The 22,293-nt window shown below is 52.3% G+C and overlaps 7 protein-coding genes and 1 further gene across 7 annotated transcripts; 3 read left to right on the forward strand and 5 right to left on the reverse strand.

Annotated features, from left to right (window-relative positions):
- Positions 1 to 817: 817 nt before the first annotated feature.
- Positions 818 to 3,024, reverse strand: HER10_EVM0002246 (cellulase; the record flags this gene model as incomplete). The annotated part of the gene is made up of 2 exons (XM_035471966.1): positions 1,518 to 3,024; positions 818 to 1,459 (listed from the first exon to the last, which is right to left on the reverse strand). Exons 1-2 carry the CDS (start codon positions 2,049 to 2,051, stop codon positions 818 to 820), a joined length of 1,176 nt encoding a protein of 391 aa, XP_035335725.1. The 5' UTR covers positions 2,052 to 3,024.
- Positions 3,025 to 4,991: 1,967 nt separating this feature from the next.
- HER10_EVM0004314 (glyoxalase) lies at positions 4,992 to 5,958 on the forward strand. The gene has a single exon (XM_035473963.1). The coding sequence runs from the start codon at positions 5,066 to 5,068 to the stop codon at positions 5,924 to 5,926; it is 861 nt and encodes a 286-aa protein (XP_035335927.1). The 5' UTR covers positions 4,992 to 5,065; the 3' UTR covers positions 5,927 to 5,958.
- A 2,344-nt stretch (positions 5,959 to 8,302) lies between these two features.
- On the reverse strand, positions 8,303 to 9,629 carry HER10_EVM0003992 (short chain dehydrogenase). Its single transcript, XM_035473652.1, has 2 exons — positions 8,994 to 9,629; positions 8,303 to 8,916 (listed from the first exon to the last, which is right to left on the reverse strand). Exons 1-2 carry the CDS (start codon positions 9,311 to 9,313, stop codon positions 8,436 to 8,438), a joined length of 801 nt encoding a protein of 266 aa, XP_035335892.1. The 5' UTR covers positions 9,314 to 9,629; the 3' UTR covers positions 8,303 to 8,435.
- A 1,996-nt stretch (positions 9,630 to 11,625) lies between these two features.
- Positions 11,626 to 12,217, forward strand: HER10_EVM0008881.
- A 595-nt stretch (positions 12,218 to 12,812) lies between these two features.
- On the reverse strand, positions 12,813 to 14,731 carry HER10_EVM0002658 (uncharacterized protein; the record flags this gene model as incomplete). The annotated part of the gene is made up of 8 exons (XM_035472360.1): positions 12,813 to 13,046; positions 13,105 to 13,234; positions 13,289 to 14,012; positions 14,060 to 14,099; positions 14,159 to 14,241; positions 14,298 to 14,426; positions 14,480 to 14,589; positions 14,649 to 14,731. The coding sequence occupies 8 exons, from the start codon at positions 14,729 to 14,731 to the stop codon at positions 12,813 to 12,815; spliced, it is 1,533 nt and encodes a 510-aa protein (XP_035335770.1).
- A 691-nt stretch (positions 14,732 to 15,422) lies between these two features.
- Positions 15,423 to 17,320, forward strand: HER10_EVM0003205 (uncharacterized protein; the record flags this gene model as incomplete). Its single annotated transcript, XM_035472889.1, has 6 exons — positions 15,423 to 15,494; positions 15,559 to 16,112; positions 16,178 to 16,448; positions 16,522 to 16,804; positions 16,864 to 17,098; positions 17,164 to 17,320. 6 exons carry the CDS (start codon positions 15,423 to 15,425, stop codon positions 17,318 to 17,320), a joined length of 1,572 nt encoding a protein of 523 aa, XP_035335821.1.
- Positions 17,321 to 17,435: 115 nt separating this feature from the next.
- Positions 17,436 to 19,352, reverse strand: HER10_EVM0001338 (penicillin-binding protein; the record flags this gene model as incomplete). Its single annotated transcript, XM_035471089.1, has 2 exons — positions 17,436 to 18,981; positions 19,018 to 19,352. 2 exons carry the CDS (start codon positions 19,350 to 19,352, stop codon positions 17,436 to 17,438), a joined length of 1,881 nt encoding a protein of 626 aa, XP_035335646.1.
- Positions 19,353 to 21,061: 1,709 nt separating this feature from the next.
- On the reverse strand, positions 21,062 to 22,086 carry HER10_EVM0004778 (pectate lyase A; the record flags this gene model as incomplete). The annotated part of the gene is made up of 2 exons (XM_035474411.1): positions 21,062 to 21,491; positions 21,563 to 22,086. 2 exons carry the CDS (start codon positions 22,084 to 22,086, stop codon positions 21,062 to 21,064), a joined length of 954 nt encoding a protein of 317 aa, XP_035335972.1.
- Between the last annotated feature and the right edge of the window lie 207 nt (positions 22,087 to 22,293).

Consider the following 22,293-nt stretch of genomic DNA (forward strand, 5'->3'; position numbering starts at 1 on the left):
TGCCATTTACGCCGGCGAAGGGCAAGACGAGGCTCACAGTCCAGATAATCAGCAAGACTCCTAGTTCGACATTAGAACCTCAGAGCTTTGGGGTTTTGAGGGGGTTGGTGGTGATCCTCATTTAAGAAGTACTATTCTTAGCCATGGAGGAGAGAAAACCATGACGGGAGCTCCATCTTGGAAGGCGGGTGGTAATCACAGCTAGATGGTAGTATGCAGCATGGTGGCTGGGTTTTGAAGACGAATAGAGAAGGGAGGACGTGAAAGGAGAAATATCAAATACCCTGATGCGTAGGATAGCAAGGTACCTCAGGCTCCAAAGCATGCCAGAAGCCATCACGGTTGCTCAAGGAATACGCACACTTCACATCCCCTATAGCTGAGCAAAGTTGGTCTGTCTGTCGGGATAGGCGAGACCCTCCACGTTGGCCGATTGGTCTAGCGTGTGACTCTCGTCTACAGATCGCAAACTGAAATTTATTTAAGACCTCCGCGCCCAGCGTCTCGCGGAGGCACCATATTCTGCCATTTTGCCAGTTTGAGTCTTTATTTTTTTCACTTTTGCTTTTGCTCACTGGTATCCTACGATGATACGTTTGAATATCCTTTTGTTATTTTACTTGTGACAGTGGTGCTGATGGCTCAGATTCTGTAGAAAGAAGGTGACTGTCGACTGAGGCCCATCGGGATAGTATGCCATTTCAAGCGGTTCGAGTCCCCCTCGAGTCACTCCTTTTTTTAGCCCTTGATGGCAGTCAGATGATTGACATTCATTTCTTTTCTATCTGCTAGTCTCCGCGATACCAATGGCTTGATTCTACAGGAAGAAGGCGACTGCCAAACCGAGTCCCAGCAGACTATCAAGCCCTCCTAGCCTCGACCCCGCCGCCGTCGGAAGAGGAGACGAGCTCGTCGTCGTAGTCGTCCCATTCCTACCGCTCCGAGCTCCCGTTGCCGCCGGTGGTGTCGGCGTAGAAGGGTCGACCAGCAGCGTGGTCGGCATGCTCACAATCGTCGTCGGGGGCGCGATGCCCTCTTCATCGCCGCTACTGCTGCTAGGTCGCGGTCCCGGTGTTGGAGCTGAGCTCGGAGCTGAGCTTGGAGCTGTAGAAATAGCCGCCGACGCTGGCGAGGTAGTAGCGGGAAGCTTCGTCGGCACCAAGGACGCGGCGGGTTGTGATGCTGCTCCGCCCGCTGATGATGATGGAGCCGCCGATGGCGATGATGGAGCCACTGGTGGCGCAACGGGCGTCGAGACGTTCTGCTCCGTGTTGGCCCAGGTGTCAAGGACGCACTGCTTCATGAGGTTGTTGTCGGTATAGGTGTTGCCAGACTTCTTGGGCGTCAGGCTGAGGACGTAGTCCGTGCTGAAGCTGCCGGCTGCCCAGCCCACGAGACCGATGAAGACATCGGAATTTTGATTGATGAAGGTGTTTTGGGCGCAGAAGGTTGTGAAGCACTACATCCACCCGTTAGTCACATCACGCATGACAGAACAAGGAAATCGATCGACGTACCGAAGCATCGCTCGAGGCGCCCGTTTCGCTAACCAGCCCCTTTCGTCCCTTGGCCCTCAGGAACTCAGCCACCGTCCTGAAACTCTCGACATTGTCCGTCGTGCAGGGCCTATGCGTTCCGCTGTTATCCTGATCAAGATACTTGTGCACATCAATAATCAGATTATCCGTCGTTCCATCGGGGTTCGTAATCGCGGCCAACGCCTCCGCGCTCCCGCTGCTGACAAGGAACTCGGCCGAGTTGAAGTTGGTCCCCGGCAGCAAGATCATCTGCGACGTCGCGCCGGCGCCCCTGATGGCGGTGACTACTTTCTGGCACGTCGCCGCCCAGAGCTTGACGTCGAGGTCGTGCGGCTCGTTCATGATCTCAAAAACGACGTTGGCGTTGTCCTTGTACTTTGTCGCGAGCTGGGTCCAGAGAGACACGAATTGGTCGTCTGTCGGCCCGCCTTGGCCGATGATGCCGCCGTTCCAGCGGGCAAAGTTGTGTATGTCGAGCATGCAGTGCGCGCCGGTCGCGAGGCACTTTTGCATTATCTGGTCGTATTTGCCAAGGTTGGCGGCGTTGAGTTGGCCGCCTAGTTGGTTGTTGACGAGGAACTGCCATCCGACGGCTGTTGTATTGGGTGTCAGTATTAGACTCTCAATGGTTAGAGAGGCTGTGAGTAGACTGACGAAGTCGAAACATGTTGAGCTTGTCGTTCTGGACAAAGTGATTCATCTGGCCTTCGCCGTCGCCGCCTCCCAGTGAGCTGAGAGGCAGCTGGACTTTTCCCGTTGGACAGCTTCCCTGGCTTCGAGTTAGTCTCGAATTGTTGGATGAGATGAAGTATTGAGGGAGAGGCCTACATCAATCTCACAGCCAAAGTCGGCACCTGATATCGCAACTCCCTGTTGGGCAAGAAAGGTTAGACACATTGGTCCGAAGTCTTGATGTAGATCATATGAGACTTGCCAAGAACTGCACCCTAGCGCATGCTGCCGCCGTCAACCCCAAAAGTGTAAGTGTCTTTGACAACATATTCGATACCTAAGCGAATGAAAAAGAAGCGAAAGTGGAAATGATTTGATAATGTCAAAAAAAGAAAGGACTCAATCCGAAGAATCGAAGAAAAACCTGCGGTCCAAGAAGCGAAGGGCAGCACGAAGCAAACACGAAAGGGGGGGCTTTGGTTGCAAGAAGGCCTGGGAAGAAGGATCAAGAACCGTCTGTACATAAGGCAGCGGGGAGCCGCATGACATATCTACTACTGGCAGGCCATCGACAATGCTACGTTGGGAAAAAGGGAGCGTCCAAGAATAGTAGTCAACCCATGGGCTATATGACATGACACCAGCGAACGGGAGGGCGGGACCGAGAGGTGAGATGTGGACTTCCTTTTGCTATCCCCCCTTCCCCATCATCCACAAACGGCCCAGCTGGAGAGGCACTGGAGGCCCTGGAGGGGGCAGTGAACCTGCGAACAGCAAGTTAGCTGAGAGTAAATGCCCCCCAGCCTGCCATCCGATGGTCGTTTCTGTGCGACGAGATTCATGCGGCGAGCGCCACGAAGCCTGGTCGGACGAGGGTCTGCATCAGACGGTGGGAGTTTCATGTGCGGACACCAAGAGGCTCCCTAGGGTGATCCGCCTCCCGTTACCACCAAGACCCCAGACACGCGATCGTCGGGGTGGGTACTATCAGAACGCAGCCCATTATGAGTGAAAATCAAGCGATTCGGGGATAGGGCGGGGGATAAATCTGATTCGTTACTACTATTCTACTCCGTACTGTCCTCCAAAGTCCAAGTTGGGTTGTGAGCCTCAATGGGAGGAGGGGGAGGATGGGAAGGGTGGGATGGGACGCACGGCCTCGGGAGCGAATGGGAAGGGGTTCTCGGGCTGACCGGGAGGCGGAGGGTCGGCGTTCCATTGTGTCGGTTTTCGATTGAATGCGGGCTTGGCTGAGGAAGATTGCCATCAGTGTCGAGCCTGTAGTCACAGACGGCGCGAGCCTCGAGACACGCCACAAGCTTCGCAGTATGAGATAGTCAGACTAAATGCAGGTCTTGTGCGAGCATCACGGTGCTCGGCCGAGGTCCAGATCTTGCGGCTGCTAGTGGGTGAGCTGTAGTACGGGACCACTAACGGCCCGCCGTTGAGCAAGGTAAGTATGCTTTGAGCGTAGGAAGTGCTCGGGCAACAAGCCGGCAACTAGGCGCCCTTCTGCATTTGTTAGTCGTCAGCGCAGAGTCGGTCCAAGTTCGAGAAGCTATGCCATCTCCAGCCTGTCGTAGCGACTGATTCAGAAGAGAGTGTCGTAAAACTTTGGCATTAGCGAGTGACTGGATTCGCACAGTTGAAATCGGCGCTGGCCACTGGTAATTGATAACTCTCGCGAGAAGATCTACGCATAGAGCAAACAATCGCCGGCCGTACACACAAGAGGCCAGTTCTTTTGATCACGCAGAGCTCTATGCAGAAATGCAACAAAGACCCACTCGGGCGATGATTCAGGTGTTTGACTCGGGGTGTTGTTTGTCTGATTGATCCTGCGTCCGAGACATTGCCGTACAGCAGCAGTTGTTGTACCACTCGAACTGCACCGACAACCACCCTTCATCCTGTCATGGATACGTCTGCTTGTCAGTTTCGCGTCTGGCAGAAGGATAAACGTCCAAGGCCAGGCTCAAGCGCCATCTCTCGGGTCCAGCGTTTTTTTGGTGGACATCCAGGGACGGCCCTAGGATCCTTCGACCGAGCCTCCAAACTTTAGCGCGCAAGCACTGGCAGAGAGCGTAGGATGTTTGTTTCCTAAGACGACCAGCAATGAGACCAATAATCTGAATGGTCAGAGTCCTTTGGGAGTAGTGATGAGAATTTGGCCCCCTGTTGGATGTCCTTTCGCTGGGATCAGAAAGGAATTGCTTCTGGTAGACCTGCCGCGAGTTCCAGAAGCCCTTGAAGTTTGACAGGGTAATCCACGTAAGTCTCACTGACGAGGACTCGAGTGCGTATGCACTGCCTAGGAGGCAACGAGAAAACAGTGGTCTGAAGTTGGCAGTGGACTCTGCAATTAGACAGTTTCGAAGAGAAGAAGAAGTGCTCCGTGTGCTTAAGCCATGCGTGACAGAGAGGAGAAGTCCCTCCCTCTGAATTAGCACCATTCTTTCCCACGAGACCAGCTTGATTACATAAGACACCGTCAGCTAACTTGATGAAGTGGGCACGGGAACGCCTGCCGGCCACGTGTCGGAGGTTTCGTCGAGGTTCCGCCATACATCGGAAAATGTCAAGATAGAATTCTGAGGTATTTGAGGTATTTGCGAGAGACTTGGCGAGAGACTCATGAAAGTTGTCGACCGATAGCGGACCTCATACATCCGCGTCTCTTCGCAATGACTATCAGCAATGGTGACATTGTGGGGCCGCGCGGGGAATAGAACGATAAATACCGGATGATGTCCCTGCAGGATACATATCGCAAAGACAACACGTCTTGAAATCGTCTACATCAACGGCAACGCCGCTATATAATTCATTTGATATTCACTCAATATCTCGTCAACATGTCTTCTCAGAGCTCAAACCCGCCTCTCCTCGATCACATCGTGATCCTGGTCCCCCACCACGTCCTCGCCTCCCTCCCCAATTGGCTCTCATCCGAATTCACCATCCTCACAGGCGGCCGCCACGCCGACGGCCTCACAGAGAACAAGCTCGTCATCTTCGCAGACGGCACCTACCTGGAAATCATCTCTTTCGTCGCGGGCATCAGCAGGGAAGACCGCCTCAAGCATAAGTGGGGCCCGAAACCGGACGGCACCATCATCGACTGGGCCTACTCCCTCAAGGACGAGTCCGGCTTCGCCGAGATCCAGAAACGGGTGCACGCCGCGCAGTCGCTGGCTGTGTACGAGGACCCCGTGCCCGGCGGGCGCATCAGGCCGGATGGCGAGGAGCTGAAGTGGGCCGTTGCACTCCCGGATAGCGCTGCCGGGGCCGGAGCCGGAAAAGTGGAGAGGGGCGAGTTGCCGTTTTGGTGCTTTGATCGAACGCCGCGGAAGCTTCGTGTACCGGATCATGTTCCCGAGAATGTGAAGCACCCGAATGGATCGCTCGGAGTTCATTCGGTTTCGCTTGAAGTGAGCAGCGACGATTTCAAGAAGGCGTACGCTGGCATCAACGACCGAGCGGCGGAGGGCGGCGATGGTATCGGGCGGTGGACGCTTGATGTTCCCGTTCGTCAGTTTGACGATCCTAGATATCTCAACGTTGAAACCATCTCTGGCGAGCAGGCGTCTAGACAAGCTATCCGCTTCGCTTTGTATACCGCCGCGGGTACGACAAAGCGATCTATCGGCGGCGAACTTGGCGGAGGCGTATCTGTTGAGATTGATCTGGTCCCAGTATCCGGTGGATCCTCCTGAGCGTTGAAAATGAAATGTTGTGAAGACTCGGGATTCCTCATGGTGGTTTCTCAGAGAGAATCATAGGGAGTTGTCTATAACTTGCCCAAACCTACTGGGCTTACCTTATCTTAGGTTGAAAGAAATTCGAAAGAAACATTGATATCACGCTGTTGATACGGTTGCGCCTGGCGGCTTGAAACACATACAATACTGTCTCAACGACACCTCTCCATTTGGAACTCGATTTGCGCCATGTTTCCACATCAACGCTTGTTTAAGACTTACCATTATCACGGGGAAGGATAATCAGAAGCTTGAATCATCGTCAAGTCCCAATCTGAAGAACAACCTTCCAAAGGTCGAAGCTTGGCTACACTAGCCTGCAGGTTCGAAATGGGAAGGACACCCAAGATCCATGAGGTCTAGAAGAGACGCTTTCGGCCTTGAAAGATGCAGGTATATGTTTGGACGGACAAGGTCCTCGTCAAGAGTCTCATCTAAGTACCTTGTTATCGCAGAAACTTAATTCTTGTGAGTCACAAATACCAGAATACAGTTTTAATAAAACAGTATAGTGCCCACCCAGCACTTGAAGTGAGATGCTTTTCTCATCGTTCCAAAATTTGAAGCAAGGGGGGAGTAACCAAGGTTTGGCAAGTATTATCAGCTTCACAGCAATCCACAGGGCGCAAAGCTTACGGCTCTGGGCTTGTCGGCGACACCGTGGTTGACATAGCACCTTGTGGGATCAGCGAACGTATATAAGGTAGGCAGACATACACCCGATGAGCCCGAAAAAATCGCATGGTTTTTTACAGAAGCCACTATGACGTCTCTCTAATCAAAGAATAAGCAAGATTCCCCTACTAAGCCGTCCCTGATACCCTACCTTAACCCCAAAAGTCGCCCCAAGCCTCAAAAGCCTCTCCGATATTTCTAAAGACCTACCAAAATCAATAGCTGCACGACAAATGAAGCTCAACAATGATTCCGAGGAGTTCGCTTCTAAAGCGCCTTCCAGCAGTCATCAAGGATCATCAGACTCGAAGGCTGATTCTGAATATGGACTGGATAGAAACACGGAGCTCCACACCGACGCATGTATTAAGCATTTTCAGGACTCTCAAGATTCGTCTCAAGCGCCGACCCCAACTACTTCCGAAACATCTTCCTTAGAAGAAAATTTCAAAAGTCAAGGAGAATCATCGACCCCATCAGTTGGCGACGAGGGAAGACTGGACGATGATCACGAGAGATTTTCACCGCCCGCACTTGTCACTACCTTAACGATATTCTGCCTCTACTGTGTGTTCGATTTCTGGGATAAAGTTTCACGACAGTTCTTCACCACCCACTGGTCGGAAATACTCTTTATTGTTGCGACAACGGTTGCGCTGGCCTCTGTGTTCAACCCGCTTAAGACCGCGACCGGCCTTGGTTGTGTCGCCTACACCACCCTTCACTTTTGTATACGAAGGCATTCCTTCTCCGTAGTTGGTGAATGGAACCGGCTTCCTTGGGACCTCAAAGTCATCTACTACCTTCACGAAGCCGATAATATTGGACTCCAAATTCTCCTCATGACAAGTTTAGTGGCCTGGCTAGGCCCAAAGACATGCCAAATCGCCTTGAGGAGACATTTACCAGCTTGGACGAAGGAGTTACTCCCGCACTTCATCGCCAGGAACCTCTAAGAATGACTTTTTGAGGATCCCGAGAACCTGGCACTTGAGATGTTCTTACGATGGTAGCACGTGTTGGAGGGGGGCGAATTTAAAACCCCGTTGATATGCAGTCTCGACATCACGACCGTCACCCACACATCATAATATCACTATTATTTGTTGTATCACTGAACTCTATCTATATCAATACATGGATCTCAATCGAGGACAGATCAAGTAGCTGTAACTTCACGTGAGATTGTGTTTTCTTGACGCATTCCCATGCGAATTTGAGTGAAGCTCACATACCGGGCTTAGTTACGGATCATGCTTGATTAAAAGAATGAAGGTTTGTGGTGGAGGTGCAGTGGACCAAGCTCAGGATTACTGTTTGAGAAGACGCGACAGGTGGAGCGTTAACAGGTAATCCACGATAGCTAGCTTATTGCGCTAAGAAAATGGATCCAGGAACCAGGCCATGGCATCACGCATACATCATCACTCATGTTCGCGGAGGTCGGACATGGCGAGGCCGCAAATTTTGAGAGGAGCATCTTGCAGGATTAAATAAATTATCGCGACTAATGGTGATGGATCTTGCGTGATCCGCGCAAGGTACTGTATTAAATCTCATGTACCCAACATGAATGATGATTGTTACTTAGGTATTGTGTTATCTTACTGAGGCATCAAATCATAGGACGAGCTTGATACATCACATCAATCATTTGAGAATACAGTGTTTTTTACTTTTTTGTCTATTATTTTAAATTAATTCATAACATCATATCCACGACAAGAAACCTTTCAGTCTCCCATATCCATGTGCTGTTGTTCCGCCCGGTTCACACAAAACGAGGCATTTACCGGCAGCAGTAACCGCCGTCAATGACGATGTCGGCACCGGTGGTGTAGGTGCTAGCATCGGAGACAAGGTAGACGTAGGCACCCTTGAGCTCCTTAGCATCACCGTTGCGGCCCATGGGGATCATGCTCTTCCACAGGTCCTGGACCTTCTGCTCGACGAAGTCGGACAGACCGGTGTCAATGTAACCGGGGGAGATGGAGTTGACACGGGCAAAGTCGCGCCACTCGTTGGCGAGAGAGCGGGCCATGTGAATGCAGCCGGCCTTTGCGACGTTGTACGAGGTCTGCTCCTGGGGGTAGTTGGCGATGTGGCCGGACATGGAGGCGGTGATGACGAAGGAACCGGAGCCGCGCTCGCGGAAGTGGGCGCCGACGGCCTTGGCGCAGTACGCGGTGCCGTTCAGGTCGATCTGGATGACGTGGTCCCAAGCCTCCTTGGTGCCGTCAATGATGCCGGCGTCGGCGGTGGCACCAGCACTGCAGAGAGTAAAGCGGTCAGTAAATTGCCTTACACTGGAGAGTCGCGCGGGGTTGAGAGAGGCTCGGAAACTCACTTGGCGATGAAGGCATCAATCTTGCCAAAGTCGGCGATGATCTGCTTAGTGGTCTTCTCAACCTCGTCGTAGTCGCTGACGTTGAGCTTGTAGATCTTGACCTTGACGCCGTACTCCTTCTCGAGCTCGGCGGCGTTCTTCTCAGCACCCTCCTTGCGGGAGGAGTAGGTGATGGCAAGGTCGGCACCCATCTCGGCGCAGCCGCGGGCAGCCTCAATGCCCATGCCGCGGGGGCCGGAGGCACCCGTGACAACGACGACCTTGCCCTTGAGGCTGAAAAGGTCCAAAAGACGGGAAGCGGTGGGAATTGACTGGGGCATGTTGAAGGATTGGTGGTGGTGAATGTGGCTGGGTTGTAAAGGTAAAAGAGGCGTCTGCAAAGATTGAAGAGAAGGCTTTTTTGGGTATCAAACTTTTTGGGATGAAGAAGGAAGAGAGGGAAAAGCTCGAAGAGATCAGCGGGAGAAAGGCAGCTTTGAATAGCTGAGAGAACGGCGTGCTTCGAGCCCAAAAAAGACCGAGGGGTCAATAAGGTGGCATGATGGAGGGGTAGCTTTGGGAATTGGCCGGCCGTGACGGCATCCCGGGAACCCCGCTGATGTCATTGATACAGGCACACGGACTAGACGCCGGGGCTAAACACGGACCAATGCTCAACAATGAGGTTGTCAGGAATGTCTAGATACATGGGTGAACCCATGCTCTCTCCCTTCAAGTGCCCGCCAGTCTGGTGGATCTAAATTAATGGGACCCGGATGGGCCGCAGGTAGACATTGAGACAGTAATGCCGTACTCCTACGCATACCTAACAGAGAATAGTCTCAATCTTTAGAACAATACTCTGTACTTGTTATGTACGAATCTGTATCTGAGTAATCCCACATGCGAGGACTGCAGCAATATGCGCCATGCAGCTCGGACAGCTCATCAATCTGATCTTGGTGCTCGCTTGGCGCAACCTTTTCCTGCCGACTACTCATCCAACCGCACTGACCGAGAGTCGGGTAGGATTTGTCGAACTGCAGTATTTGATATCTTCAGTCCGAAGAATTGTAGAGAACTACGTAACTAAGTACAGCGGCTCGGTGAGTTTGTTCTTAGCTTATCACCAAAAGGGAAAAAACCTGGCAACCAAGTTCTAGGCCTCAATGGAAAAAAACCACGCCGCCCAATCGGTCTCAAACTACATGGTTGCGGCCAAGAGTCCAGCTGTGAGATCCACAGAAGCCCACATCCAACCCACCCCGGCCCTGCAGCGCGCGCCATTAGTCAAGGCCTCGCATCGTCGATGCTGTCTTCAAGTTCCAGCTTCCCATGAGAGGTGCATTTTACCGCAGATAGCAGCGAGGAAGAGGGGGCCCCAACCTGCCCCGCGCCCTCGTGGACGCGTCGTGTCCAAGTACTCTTCGTGTACACTCCATCGAGTCTGGGAACTCCTGTTGGTGCGGAGCTGGGCAGCCGGGCGCGGAGGCATGTCGGTGAGGGGGAAGACACGGAGTATGGAGCGTGGGGTTCGGGTCGCTGCGGGTGGGCTACGGAGACTCTGAAGTTTGACCCTCCAACCACCGGTCCGCTGCTTGGTTCACCGTTCGAGGCTCTCACCACAGTTCCACATCACACCAGACACATGGTGGCCTTCGCACAGCTGCGGGTACCGACTCTGCACGTTCGAGGGGGAAACATGTTGGAGATTTAGAGGGGAGCGTCCAGTCGACCCATACAATCCCGGGGAGAGTTCAATTGCCCGCGCGGGGTGTCTCGTAAGTGAGCGATATTCTCCTCGACAAGAGGCCCTCACGGCCGTCTGATCTGATCGCCGGGACAACCACTTCATGTGCATTCGACTATCAATGCTCCACGTCGGAGACAATCCGAGCCGACTACAACTACAGCTGGAATCACCAGGCAGTTGCAACCGAAGACTCTCAGTCACGTCAAAGTCATCAATCAGCGTGGCCCGACCCCCCTCGGCCTGTTCGGAGACCGGGCGAAACCAGCTTATCTCGTGACCTTGAATGCCACTTCGAACGCCCTTGCCCACAAGAAACCTTCAACGTCCCCGGAACGGCCTGAACAAGTAGAGGGGATCAGAACAAATCTCTGTTGTCGTCATTCACTCAATATCTAATTCCATACTTTCCTCGTCTTGTCCATCCAAATCTCATCCTTCAGCACTCATTGAGATGATCCTGAGGTGCAGTCTTGAATCGCTAGACACAATATTGAGCACCAATAGAAGTCAGTAGCTTCTGTCAAGGTGGATTTCGCCCATAGTGACTTGAACGCCCCCAAATGCTTGTATGCGTGTACATGAACTCTCCTGACGCCTCTTCGCTTGAAAACACATCATGACATTCCTCAAGCCAAGTAGCGCAGATTCTTGAATAAGTCGATTTCCTACCATTTGCGAGACCACAGCGGCGGCTGATAAGCGGACTGTTCTTTTAATTTTGCTGCCTCAAGATACTCAGTTTTCTCTCAACAACATCACCCTTTCAAGATCTTAGACCCGAGAAGAAAGCACCAGGTTCTCCTCATATTCATCCCTTTCCTCAAAGAAGCCAGCCATGCCTCTCTACAATGTTCCGCTCGCCCGAGTAAAGATGTGGCTCCGTCGACGAAGAGGACAACCATGGTCGCCACGGACAAGCCTCTTGGACGAAGCCAGATGTTCAGTTATAGTCCTCCTCGGCGCATGCTTCCTCACCACAATTCTGGTCACCATGACCTTGATGAGAGCATCCTCGGAGTCCAAACAACCCATCGCCTGGATGGCGGAGCTTTTGATCGTCCTGATTCTCACGCAAACTTGTTACGCAGCGGTCTTTAGCATCCACAAATGCATTCTTCCCCCGCCTGGTCGCATTGGTGGTCTGATATACTTCTACTGGCTTACCTGGATCGGCTTGCAGGCTCTCAGCTTCTTCACCGTGCGGCACGCGTCGCACAAAGATTGGTCGCAGGATACCAAGTACGTCGCTCTCGCCTGGTCGTTCATGAGCGCCGGGTCCATCCTGATATGGACATACGTATTGGCCTGTTTAGAAGGAGGGAGACACCGACGGGGGAGGACGTTGCGACATGGCACGGCTGGTCAGCTGCTGGTGGTGCAGATGGAGACGAGAGAGCGAGCCATTGACATGGAAGCGGCCGTGAGCACGGTTCAAGCACCACCTTCCGTTGTCGTGAGGGAGGTGAAGAACGACGATTTGAGTCTGAGCTGATTAGAAAAGCATCATGACCGGCTGGAGATTGGAAGCAATGAAGAGGACGATTGATCCATCACGACATACATAATATGTGTCAAATTGGCTGCTTGGATTGAACAAAAAGTTTGTGTTTGAGGTTTGAGCACGCAAGAAATCTTAGTCCACGCTTGCCAGGGGGTGTTTCAGCGATTTGATATTTATACAATCAACCAAGAATCCCGAACATTGTGATACTTTTCCATCCTCAATTGTAGCAATGTGGATTGAGAGTAATGATGAGTAGTCTTGGACGTATCCTATATTTTGTTTGAGATTTAATCTCAAGCTCCCACTTGGAAGGTAAAATATCTGCATGGTGGCAGCATCAACGGAAGTGTCTGCAGCAAAATCTCTTACAGGAACTACGACTACTTCTCCAAATCTTCTTGACAATAGTATTTTCCAGTTCTTAACTTCGATAGAACATCACATGGTTTTGTGAATTTGGAAACGAGATCCGTTGCTTGTAAGTTGAGGTTGGATGTCTCTTTTGTCAATGTGTATGATGCAACTAATCTTAGTAGATGCACATCTCTGATTTCCACTGTTAGATTCAAGCCCCACAACTTCTTCAGTGTCGCTGACGGACTTCTACTTCTTGAACTCCAGCTTTCTCGGCGAAGTCGACATCGCGCACGATTTTGACATCGCCAAAGATCTCATCAATTTCTTCCAAGGATTTTCCTATAAGTGAAGTGTGAGCTCCTGCCCGTGTACGGTGGGTTACAATGTTTATACCTCTGGTCTCGGGATAGAAAAATGCAAAGACGATAGCGCAGAGAGCGTTGGTGAGGATGAAAAGTATCTGAGCCTTCAAATCAGAACAGACTCGTCAAAATATGATTTGAACATAATCAACGTACAAAGTACTTCCAGCCAACCGCGGCCAGAGCAATTGGCGAACACTGCGTAATGATAAGACTAATGGAATAGTGAATGACCTGGACTATGGCGTTCGCTTTGGCTCGGAGCTCCGTGGTGAAGACTTCAGGTCTATATTCGTGTCAACACTGCAGTTCATATACTGAAACTCGGAATGATACTCACGGAATAATCCATGTCATGGGTCCCAAGAGTGCAGAATAGTTGGCCGAAACAGCGAAAATACACGCAATGAGACCGCGCTGCGCCGCCTCGTTGGTTGGAAATCCGGGTCTTGCAGGGTAAACTGCTGCTAAAATGGTGATGATCAAGTAACAAAGCGACAACAGAGACGAGCTAATGATAAGAATCTTCTTTCGACCGATGCGATCGACAAAGAACAGCGAGATTAAGCATGCCACGGGTGCAACAGAACCATAGAGACCACTGACGAGAAGCTGTTGATCCTGGCTAAACTGCAGCGTAGCATAGATGGCCGTTTGGTAGTACTGCACAAACGAAATACCAGAAAGCATTGCAGCAGCCCAAACGAAAGAGCCGACAAAGAGGCGTTTGCGGAACGCTGGCGTCTTAAATAGGTCGCCCCAGGATAGCCGGCCCTGAGCTTGTAACTCTTCTGCGATGTTGACCTGGATGATGGTAAACTCATTGCGGCACCAGTCGTCGTTGGTCCCGTCATAGTGGTAGTTGCGGAAAGCTTTTTCAGCTTCCTCGTGCCGACCCTTTAGGCAGAGCCATCTAGGCGACTCACCAAGGAAGAGAACGCTAATGCCTAGGATCAGGGCAGGGATGCTCTGAATGGCGAAACCAAGCCTCCATTGGTTAGGATTCTGCCATTTGCCTTCCCCTACGCCAGTCCAGAGAGCGACGAAGAAGCCCCAGGCAACCACTTTACCTCGTTAGTGTGTGTAAACTGTGATAATCGTTTCAACTTACTCATCTGGTTGACAGCTGTGATCCTGGCTCTTTCGTGAGTCTGGAAAATGTTAGCTTCAAGCAATTTTCGTAAGTCGATCGGAAAGTGAAGCATCCGACCTTTGCAATTTCTGCTCCAAAGACTGGAGCTACGCCAGTGATTGTACCAACTGCAAAACCGACTAGCAGTCGGCCCATGATGACTGGTTCTCATATTTAGTACTTAACCTTACATTTCTCGGATCTCAACTCCACCTACGCATTGCGACATGGGCAGCACCCGCCATCAGAGCACCGCCAATGACTCCCCATATGCAGCCAAAGGCGATCGCTTTACGGCGGCCTAATTTGTCGCTGGTAACACCAACGGATGCACTCCCGAGCCATGCTGGTAAAGTAAGTTAGACTAGTAGGTGTTGCTTTTCCCGGAGCAGATCATACCTCCAGCTTGATACACTGACACGATTGCACCTCGAAGGGGAGCATCCGGATTTCCGAAATACGCGAGGAATGACTTGAGTGCTAAGCTAGGTGTAATGATTCCTGAATCACTAGGATGTCGTGTGAGACTCTAGTTAAAAGGATGTTCTCGTTATGCAGAGAAACTCACTATCCATAGAGAAATCCTCCTATGCCAAGAAGGATCGACGTCAAGAATGGCTTGCTCAGCCAACCGGAACGTTCAGGTTCCATAGTAGAGATGTAAGTGATGCTCAAGTCTATATCTTGGTAAAATTCTCGAAACCTAAAGTATCCTCAAGTACTGCACGAGCAAGGCACATCGATCGTTTGGATCCGGACTTCCAGGGACTTCCTAGACTTTGTACCTCTTCATCTTCCATGCACTCATCTCACTCGAACAACTGCCGCGGTGATGCTACCATAGACCAGGGTATGATTATCCGCCATCCAACCAAGGCGTTTGTAAGTTTGGAGTCAGCAAGAAGCATGCATGGGCCGCTTCGTTTCGGGGGTGGTTCCCCCACACGCATCTTGCTTCCCCCGCGTAACCCACGTGCAGCTCTAAACCCAGACTGCGGGGTTATCAAGGGGAAGTTTTCGTATCGTGACTTGATTTTCCTATGACTATCGAGCGGGAAGGATTGAAGAGACCCAGTTGTGGCTTGCTGAATCGTGTTCGCCAAGATCGGCAATTGTTGGATGAGTCGAAATTGAGGCGCTAACCGCTCGACTGACCATCGAAAGATTGAACAACCTCAGGTTTATTTACTATCTAGTATGAAATCCCCCCTCAAACTCATAGATATCCCCGGCTAAGTCTTTTGAGATAACCGAAGAAAGATTGGCGACTCAAAATCTATGTATGCGTGGGTTGAAGTTGCAGACTTGTGATCGGGGTCTACCAACCGTCAATCACTCCATCATGCTCTTCGACATTCTCGCCTACTTGGCGTTGATCGCTGGGGTTTCTTATCTTGCCCTCACATTTCCCCGGGTAAGAAATGTTAATCCTGACACGCTTGACTGGACACTATCCTGACTTCATCAACCTCGAATAGCTGCGGCAAGAGTGGAAGCTCTACTCACATCGATCACAGCTTCCCCCGGGTCCCAAGGTTATCAAAACAGGCATCCGAAAGCCATGGCTTTGGTTCCAGGAATTGAGTAGGAAGTATGGCGACGTCGTCTACCTCCAGATGGGTCCGACGCCAACCATCGTGCTGGGCTCAGCCCAAGCGGCGTGGGACCTTCTCGAAAAGAAGGGCTCCATCTTCTCGTCGCGCCCGCGCTTCATCATGGGCGGTGAGCTCCTCTCTGGCGGCATGAGGGGCCTTATGGCCTCTTACTCCCCCTTCTGGCGGCGATGGCGAAAGCTCCTGCACAGCGGCTTCATGCAGCGGCAGAGCGAAACGTACCGGCCGGTACAGAGCCTGGAGTCCAAGGTGCTTATGCATGAGCTTCTCATGAGTCCCGGAGACTTTCGAAGGCACCTTGAACGATATGCGGCCTCTGTTATTGTGACGGTGACGTACGGCAGGAGAGTGGAGGACATTGTCACCGATATCGTTGTCCAACGCAATGCCGAGTCGATGGGACGTCTAACATCAGTCAAGTGAGCTTCCATTCCCCGGCTTCTCCAAGAGCTTCGCAACTCTAACCTATGTTATCGGCATGCAGCATCCCTGGCAAGTTTGCTGTAGAAAGATACCCTGTTCTCAAATACATCCCCAGCTTCTTGGCCCCTTGGAAGGCCGAGGTCTTGAAGCAGAGGCAAAAAGACATTCAGATGTACACTGAGCTTATGGACGAGGTCCGCGACAAAGTCGCCAGAGGGGTTGCGCCAGCGTCCTTTGCAAAACATTTGCTTGAAGAGCAATCCAACCTGGGCATGTCAGATCTCGAGATAGCCTACACGGCAGGCTCACCATTCGGAGCTGGCGTTGAGACGGTGAGAGGAATTCCCCCTCCGTAGCCCGCGCTTATGCAAAGACCCCACGTAACTGATAAATAAATGCCTCAAGTCGGCCGGGTCTCTAGCCAGCTTTTTCCTGGCTTGTGCCAAATTCGGCCCGCAGTTCATACCGAGAGCACAAGAGGAGCTTGACAGAGTTGTCGGAGGCGACCGGCTGCCCACCTTCGATGATCTGAATAAGCTCGAGTATGTTCGTGCCATAGCTGCGGAGACGCTACGCTGGCGACCTGTCGCCGTGCTCGGCGGCACTCCCCATGCGAGTACCGCGGATCATGTCTATAAGGGCATGTTCATTCCAAAGGGTAGCACCATCATCGCACCTTTATGGAGCAGTACGTCAAGCCCGAGATGCTCATCAAATCATCTTGTACTCTGACATAATACGCTTTAGTTCATCTCAATGAAGCGGACTTCCCAGAACCTCATGATTTCAGGCCTGAGCGATTCTTAACTGAACGCGAGTACCCTGGTACGTTCGGCCACAGTGCCTTCGGATGGGGCCGCCGAATCTGCCCTGGCATGCATCTTGGATCTGCATCCGTAGCCTTGAACATTGCGAGGATCCTCTGGGGGTTTGAAGTCAACCCTGAAACGGATGAAAAGGGCAGGGATGTCGAGGTGGACATGTAAGTGCCAATCCTACCCCTGAGCGCACACAGATCCGGAGCTGACTTGGTGGATGTACACGCAGCTTTGCATACTCGGATGGCTTCAATTCGAGTCCACTACCATTCCCTTGCTCAATTACGCCTAGGTCACTGAAGCATGCTCAGGTAATTGAGCAAGAGCACGGGGAAGCTTTGAAAGCGTTGAGAGAGTATGCCGTGATTGAGAGCAAATTATCTTGATCCGGGGAAAGCGCTCAACAGCTGTGTCACTATAGTAGCATATCCGAGATTAACACTAGGCTTCATGTTCACAAGTTTGCAATTTAACATTACTTCTATTTATCTTCCTCTCCGTCTACGCCACGGCAAAGTCCTCAAATACAAAAGGTAGTTTCCAATACCTCAAGTCGTCAAACTCCGCCTCAGAGATGTACTCTCGGGTATTAATCGTCAGAGCCCAGTCAACATCAGGCCTACTCGACGCAAAGGTCCGCGCCCCAACCACCGTCCCGTCCCGCTCAGCAAACGGCGCCCGGCCGCCGGTGCCACTGACGGCGTGTGAGCCGATGAACCTCGCCACGGTGCCCGCACTCGCCCCAAGCGAGAACGCACCCGCGCACTCCTCCTTGATAGCTCCGTCGCCGCCATACGGGCCCGGTACGAGACGGTACGACTGTGGTTCTCGCGGATCGTAGCCCGTGTATTTGCTCTCCTGGATGATGCGGTCCTTGGCGTGCTTCTCTGCTGCCGTCTCATACAGACGTACGTCTAGATCGCCGAAGATGTTTTCTTTCAAGAAGTCGAGGTAGGGCGTCGCCGTGATGTTGCTGACGATGTAACTCAGGAGCATGGTTCCGTAATTGGAGTAGGCATAGTCCGCGCCGGGAGCGAAGTCGAGCGGGCGAGAGACCTGGTATTCGATGACGTCCCGCAGCGTCGCGGCACGGGTGCCGTTGAACAGGGTGATAGCGATCTCGCGAAACAAGAAACTCGGATCACCGGACCGATCGCGATTGTACCCAGACGTGTGTGAGAGGAGGTGATCGATGGTGATGTCCTTTGCGCGGGCGTCCGCGAGCTTGTCGTATCCGAGTAAGGGGTACGCGGGCGTGGAGTAGTTGAGCTTCCCGGCCTCGATGAGGTTGGAGATAGCCGCGTGAACAAAGATCTTGCTTACGCTTGCGAGAAGGAAGATGTCGTCTGTCTCAACGATGGGTCGGTCAGTCTCCGCCCAGGTGTATCCGCGCTCGGCGATGATCGAACCGTTGGACGCGATGGCGAGTTGTGCCTGGCGGACGCCGTTCTTCTTCATCCAGGTCTGCATTGCGGTATCAAAGGCCGTTGTGGCACCTGCGTTATCCTTGAATCCCTTGAAGGAGCCGGTGGCGGTCCACTTTCGGGCCTCGGGAACGTCTTTCTCAGCGAAGATGACGGCAAAGCGAACATCCTGTCCGGAAGCACCCCCGTGAAGGTCGATTGGGTGAAGGCCCTGCTGCTTCTGCAATTCGATCTGAGAGGACAGCTCTTCGGCCGTGAGATCGTTCAAAGCTACCCACTTCCCAACAGAGGTGTCCACGAATTGGGGGGTGACGACGTGGTCGTCTGAGAGAAAGAGGCGAGATGGTCTCCAGAAGCGCTTCGCTGTTTCTGACTCATAGATCTTAGGGTAGTCGACGGTGTAGTTGCCGGCTGAGTAAAAGACAGTAGACATCTGATTTCCGACGTTCTCATGGCCCAGAACGCAATAGCGGCGGTCCGAGGGAGTGCCGTACATGCTGAAGCCCTTCACAACCATGTCAATACCATTCGTCGCGTTGTCAAACTCATAGGGGTTGTTGAGACCGCAAAGTTGTGTCCAGTTGGTGACGTTGGCCTTCTCCATGACGCCCGTGTAGATGGCGCTGCCAGCCGGTCCCGTGACGGAGATATGCGTCGGCACATAGGCCTTGGACTTCCACGAGTCGAACCAGTCGTCATAAGTGGCCTCGTCTGCACCGTAGATTGTTTCGAAAGGGTTTCCATCCCGCCGTACCCAGACGGCGGCATATTTTGCGTCCGACGCTGTGCCATAGTTGCTCAAGGATATCATGCGGTAGCCATCGGCGATGAGAGTCTTTACCTTTTCGCCGTGCGCTGCGCCATCCAGGTTGAAGTAGGTCTGAACGTTGGCAGAGTTGTCGTTAGCCTGGCGTCGCTCGGTTGGAATTGCATGGGCAACAGAGCAGAACGAAAGGCACGAAGTCAAAAGACCCAAGAACGAGTGAGGGTACATGTTTAACGATAGGAAGCTGCCCAAAGGCAAGCGAACAACGAATCTGTGTTTCGGTCTTTCGAGCAAGCGCTGTCAGGACAGCCCCTCTGGACCGCGAACCAAGGGGACTTCCTCACATCTTATTCATTACCTACAGATATCCACATGATCTCTATTATTGGAGTGTCACTTTTGAATACGGTGATCCCCTGACGATACGAGATGAACCCCGTCCATGCTCCCCACAATGCCGCGCTCGGCAAACGGCGGACGGCCGACAGCCCCCCTTGACCCCGGTCCGATCTTCCTGGAAGCCCGGTCCTTTCGGCCACATTGGGCAATCAGGCCATGGCGGGCTTCGAGAAGACTTCTCCCGCGGTAGCATTGCCTGATGTTTCCCTGCTTTCCCCGTATTCCTTGACGGCATGCCCGGTTCTTAACCCTATGCGAAGCACGAGGGCACGCAGTTTGTAATCTTTGACAGTGATGAACATGATGGCGTGTTCTTCTTTCAGTCTTTCAGCTTTCAAGTCTCTATCAAACAAAACAGAGGGGATTACGCGGTGCCAAGATAGAGTAATTTAGCCTCCGAAGTTGATGCATCCCAGCAAAATGCCCCATATATCAAGTTAAACTCGACGTCGCCGTTTCAGCACCGCGTGCACATTATCTCTCTGTGACAGGCCTTAATGAAAAGTCATATGTATATAAACATGATCCATAGCAAACAACTTTTCTGTCCCAAACACAAGCGCTTACCAAGATTACTTCGGCCCTTGGCTACACTACTTGTCAATGTCGGGACACGCAATCAAGAGCAACTGATGTTTCAAGCAAAACGTGCACCAAGATGTTGCAAGTCGATCCCAGCAAAAGTTCATGGCGACATGTTCCCGTTCGCAGGTCGCGCACCACATGGCGCAACGGCAAAAGCAAACCAAGGTCCATCCAGGATTCGAACCTGGGCTTACGGAAATCTTTCGAAGCGAAGCTATCATCAGAATCCGACGTCCTAACCAACTAGACTAATAGACCAATGAGAGCGAGTCGATACGCTCAGTGGATGTGACAGCGACCAGCCAGAATTGTGACTATGGAGTATGGATTTTTTGTGGGAAGAAAGAGTCTGAACTCTGAAGCCCTTGTTGTGGATGTGGTGGGGATAATGAGGGCGGGGCTTGTCAATTAGTTTGGCGGGACTCTCGAATGTCGACGGAGGGGATATCCTGGTCAGGTACACCACGCCCATCAAGTCTTAGAACCCATGATGACGAAAAGGGCAGGATCTGAGATTCACGTAGACTTGTTTCATGATTTCATATTGTGGTGTTGAGATATCAATCTGGCTGCAATATATTTCACAAGTTCAAGAAGTACGCAGCAATGTGAAGCAGCCAGAAAGACTTGCTTGAAGCCAAAGAGAAAGAAGGGGAAAGGGCGATTCAGGAAGCCCAAATACATTTAATTCCGAGTGACTGAGAACCACGTAAATAAGCAGGCTAAACGCCTTCATCCGTGTTAAAAACGGACCGAAGTAGTTGTCGTGACAATATGGATGTATCTATGGCCTCAGCTCAGAGATTGGCTTAACTCTAGGTTGACTCCTACCCCAAGCCATTTCTAATTCATATGTACTGCTTCAAAGTATAGACAATGGAACCTGCCACTCCTCCAAGCAAAACCACTATATCTCACCGGAACTCTCCATATTCCCTCCCCAAACAACCCCCTCAACACCCACTAGTCTTAACATTCGTAGCAATACACAGCTTCCCATCCGGCCCGCTCGAAACCAACTTGGGTTCCGCACCGCTACTATTCCCCTCAAAGTTCTCGCACACCTGCGCGCCGCCCAGCACGCACGAGTCCCTCACAATCGTCCCGTCCCCCAAGTTCCCGTTGACGCCGCTCAGGACCTTCCCGCCGTCGAGACGGATATTGTCAAAGGTCGAGTGCCGCGCCACCTGCGTCTTGCAGTTGCCGCAGCTGCGGTACATTTTGCTGCAGTTCTTGCAAAAGTAGTTCTTCACGGCGACGGTCCCGCCGCCGTCGTGCTGGAGGACCTTGTCGGCCGCGTCTTGGGCGCCGCCGCCGTTGACGTAGGACGTGCCCGAGGTTTGGCGGAACGTGATGGCGTCTTCGCAGACTTTTTGGAACCAGCTTTTGAGTCGGGGATGTCAGTGGCTGGAGTCGAAAAGAGGATCTAGTGAGGGGGGGAGGTCTTGGCTTACACGTTGTTGATAGTACAACTCCCCAAACAATGAATCCCCTCACCATTGTTAGGCCCAATAATCACATTGCTAATCGTCGCCCCTTCCTCGAGGATGAACACCGCGTCCTTGTTCCCGCCCTCAGTCTGACCCTTGCAGGTACTCGGACTCCGATCCCACATCACCATACCGCCGTCAAACGACTGGCCCGCAGCAATGGTCTTGACGGCAGCAATGTTCTGCGACCCCTTAGCCGTCGGGAACGTCGTCTGCAGCTCCGTGTTGGCGCCACCGGAGGTCGTCCCGTTGCCTGCGGCGGAACCACCAGCACCGCCACCGGCAGCCGATCCGGATCCGGAACTCGGCGCCGAAGTGCCCTTTGGCGCATGAGCCGGGACGCTAGAGTGCGCTTTCGAGCCCTTGGAGGAACCACTGCTCCCCTTGTGCGATGTCTTGGAACCGCTCTTTGAGCTGGTGGTGGGCGAGGCCAGGCCAAGGGTGGAGAGGCAGAGGGCCAAGACAAGGAGGTTGTTTCGGATGTACATTGTATGAGCTAGCTCGTGAAGTGGGCTACCTTCAAGATGAGATGGTCGTAATAAGGGGGGAAGTGGACGATAGCGTCTTGGCTATGACAATAAAACGGTTGGGATGAACTTGATGAAGAGTCTTGGCTCTACTATATGGGAGATTCTTGGTATGTTGATAGAACCAGCTGTCATATGAGACGACCCAGTCGTTAAAGCAACAAGATG

The sequence above is a fragment of the Colletotrichum scovillei genome (assembly GCF_011075155.1).
Source record: "Colletotrichum scovillei strain TJNH1 chromosome Unknown Contig00003, whole genome shotgun sequence".
Taxonomy (NCBI): domain Eukaryota; kingdom Fungi; phylum Ascomycota; class Sordariomycetes; order Glomerellales; family Glomerellaceae; genus Colletotrichum; species Colletotrichum scovillei.

Coding starts and splice junctions, on each gene's coding strand:
- HER10_EVM0004314 (XM_035473963.1), top strand. CDS start 5,066: ATGTCTTCTCAGAGCTCAAACCCGCCTCTCCTCGATCACATCGTGATC.
- HER10_EVM0003992 (XM_035473652.1), bottom strand. CDS start 9,313: ATGCCCCAGTCAATTCCCACCGCTTCCCGTCTTTTGGACCTTTTCAGC. Junction 8,917..8,993: donor ATTGATGCCTTCATCGCCAA/GTGAGTTTCCGA, acceptor TACTCTCTGCAG/TGCTGGTGCCACCGCCGACG.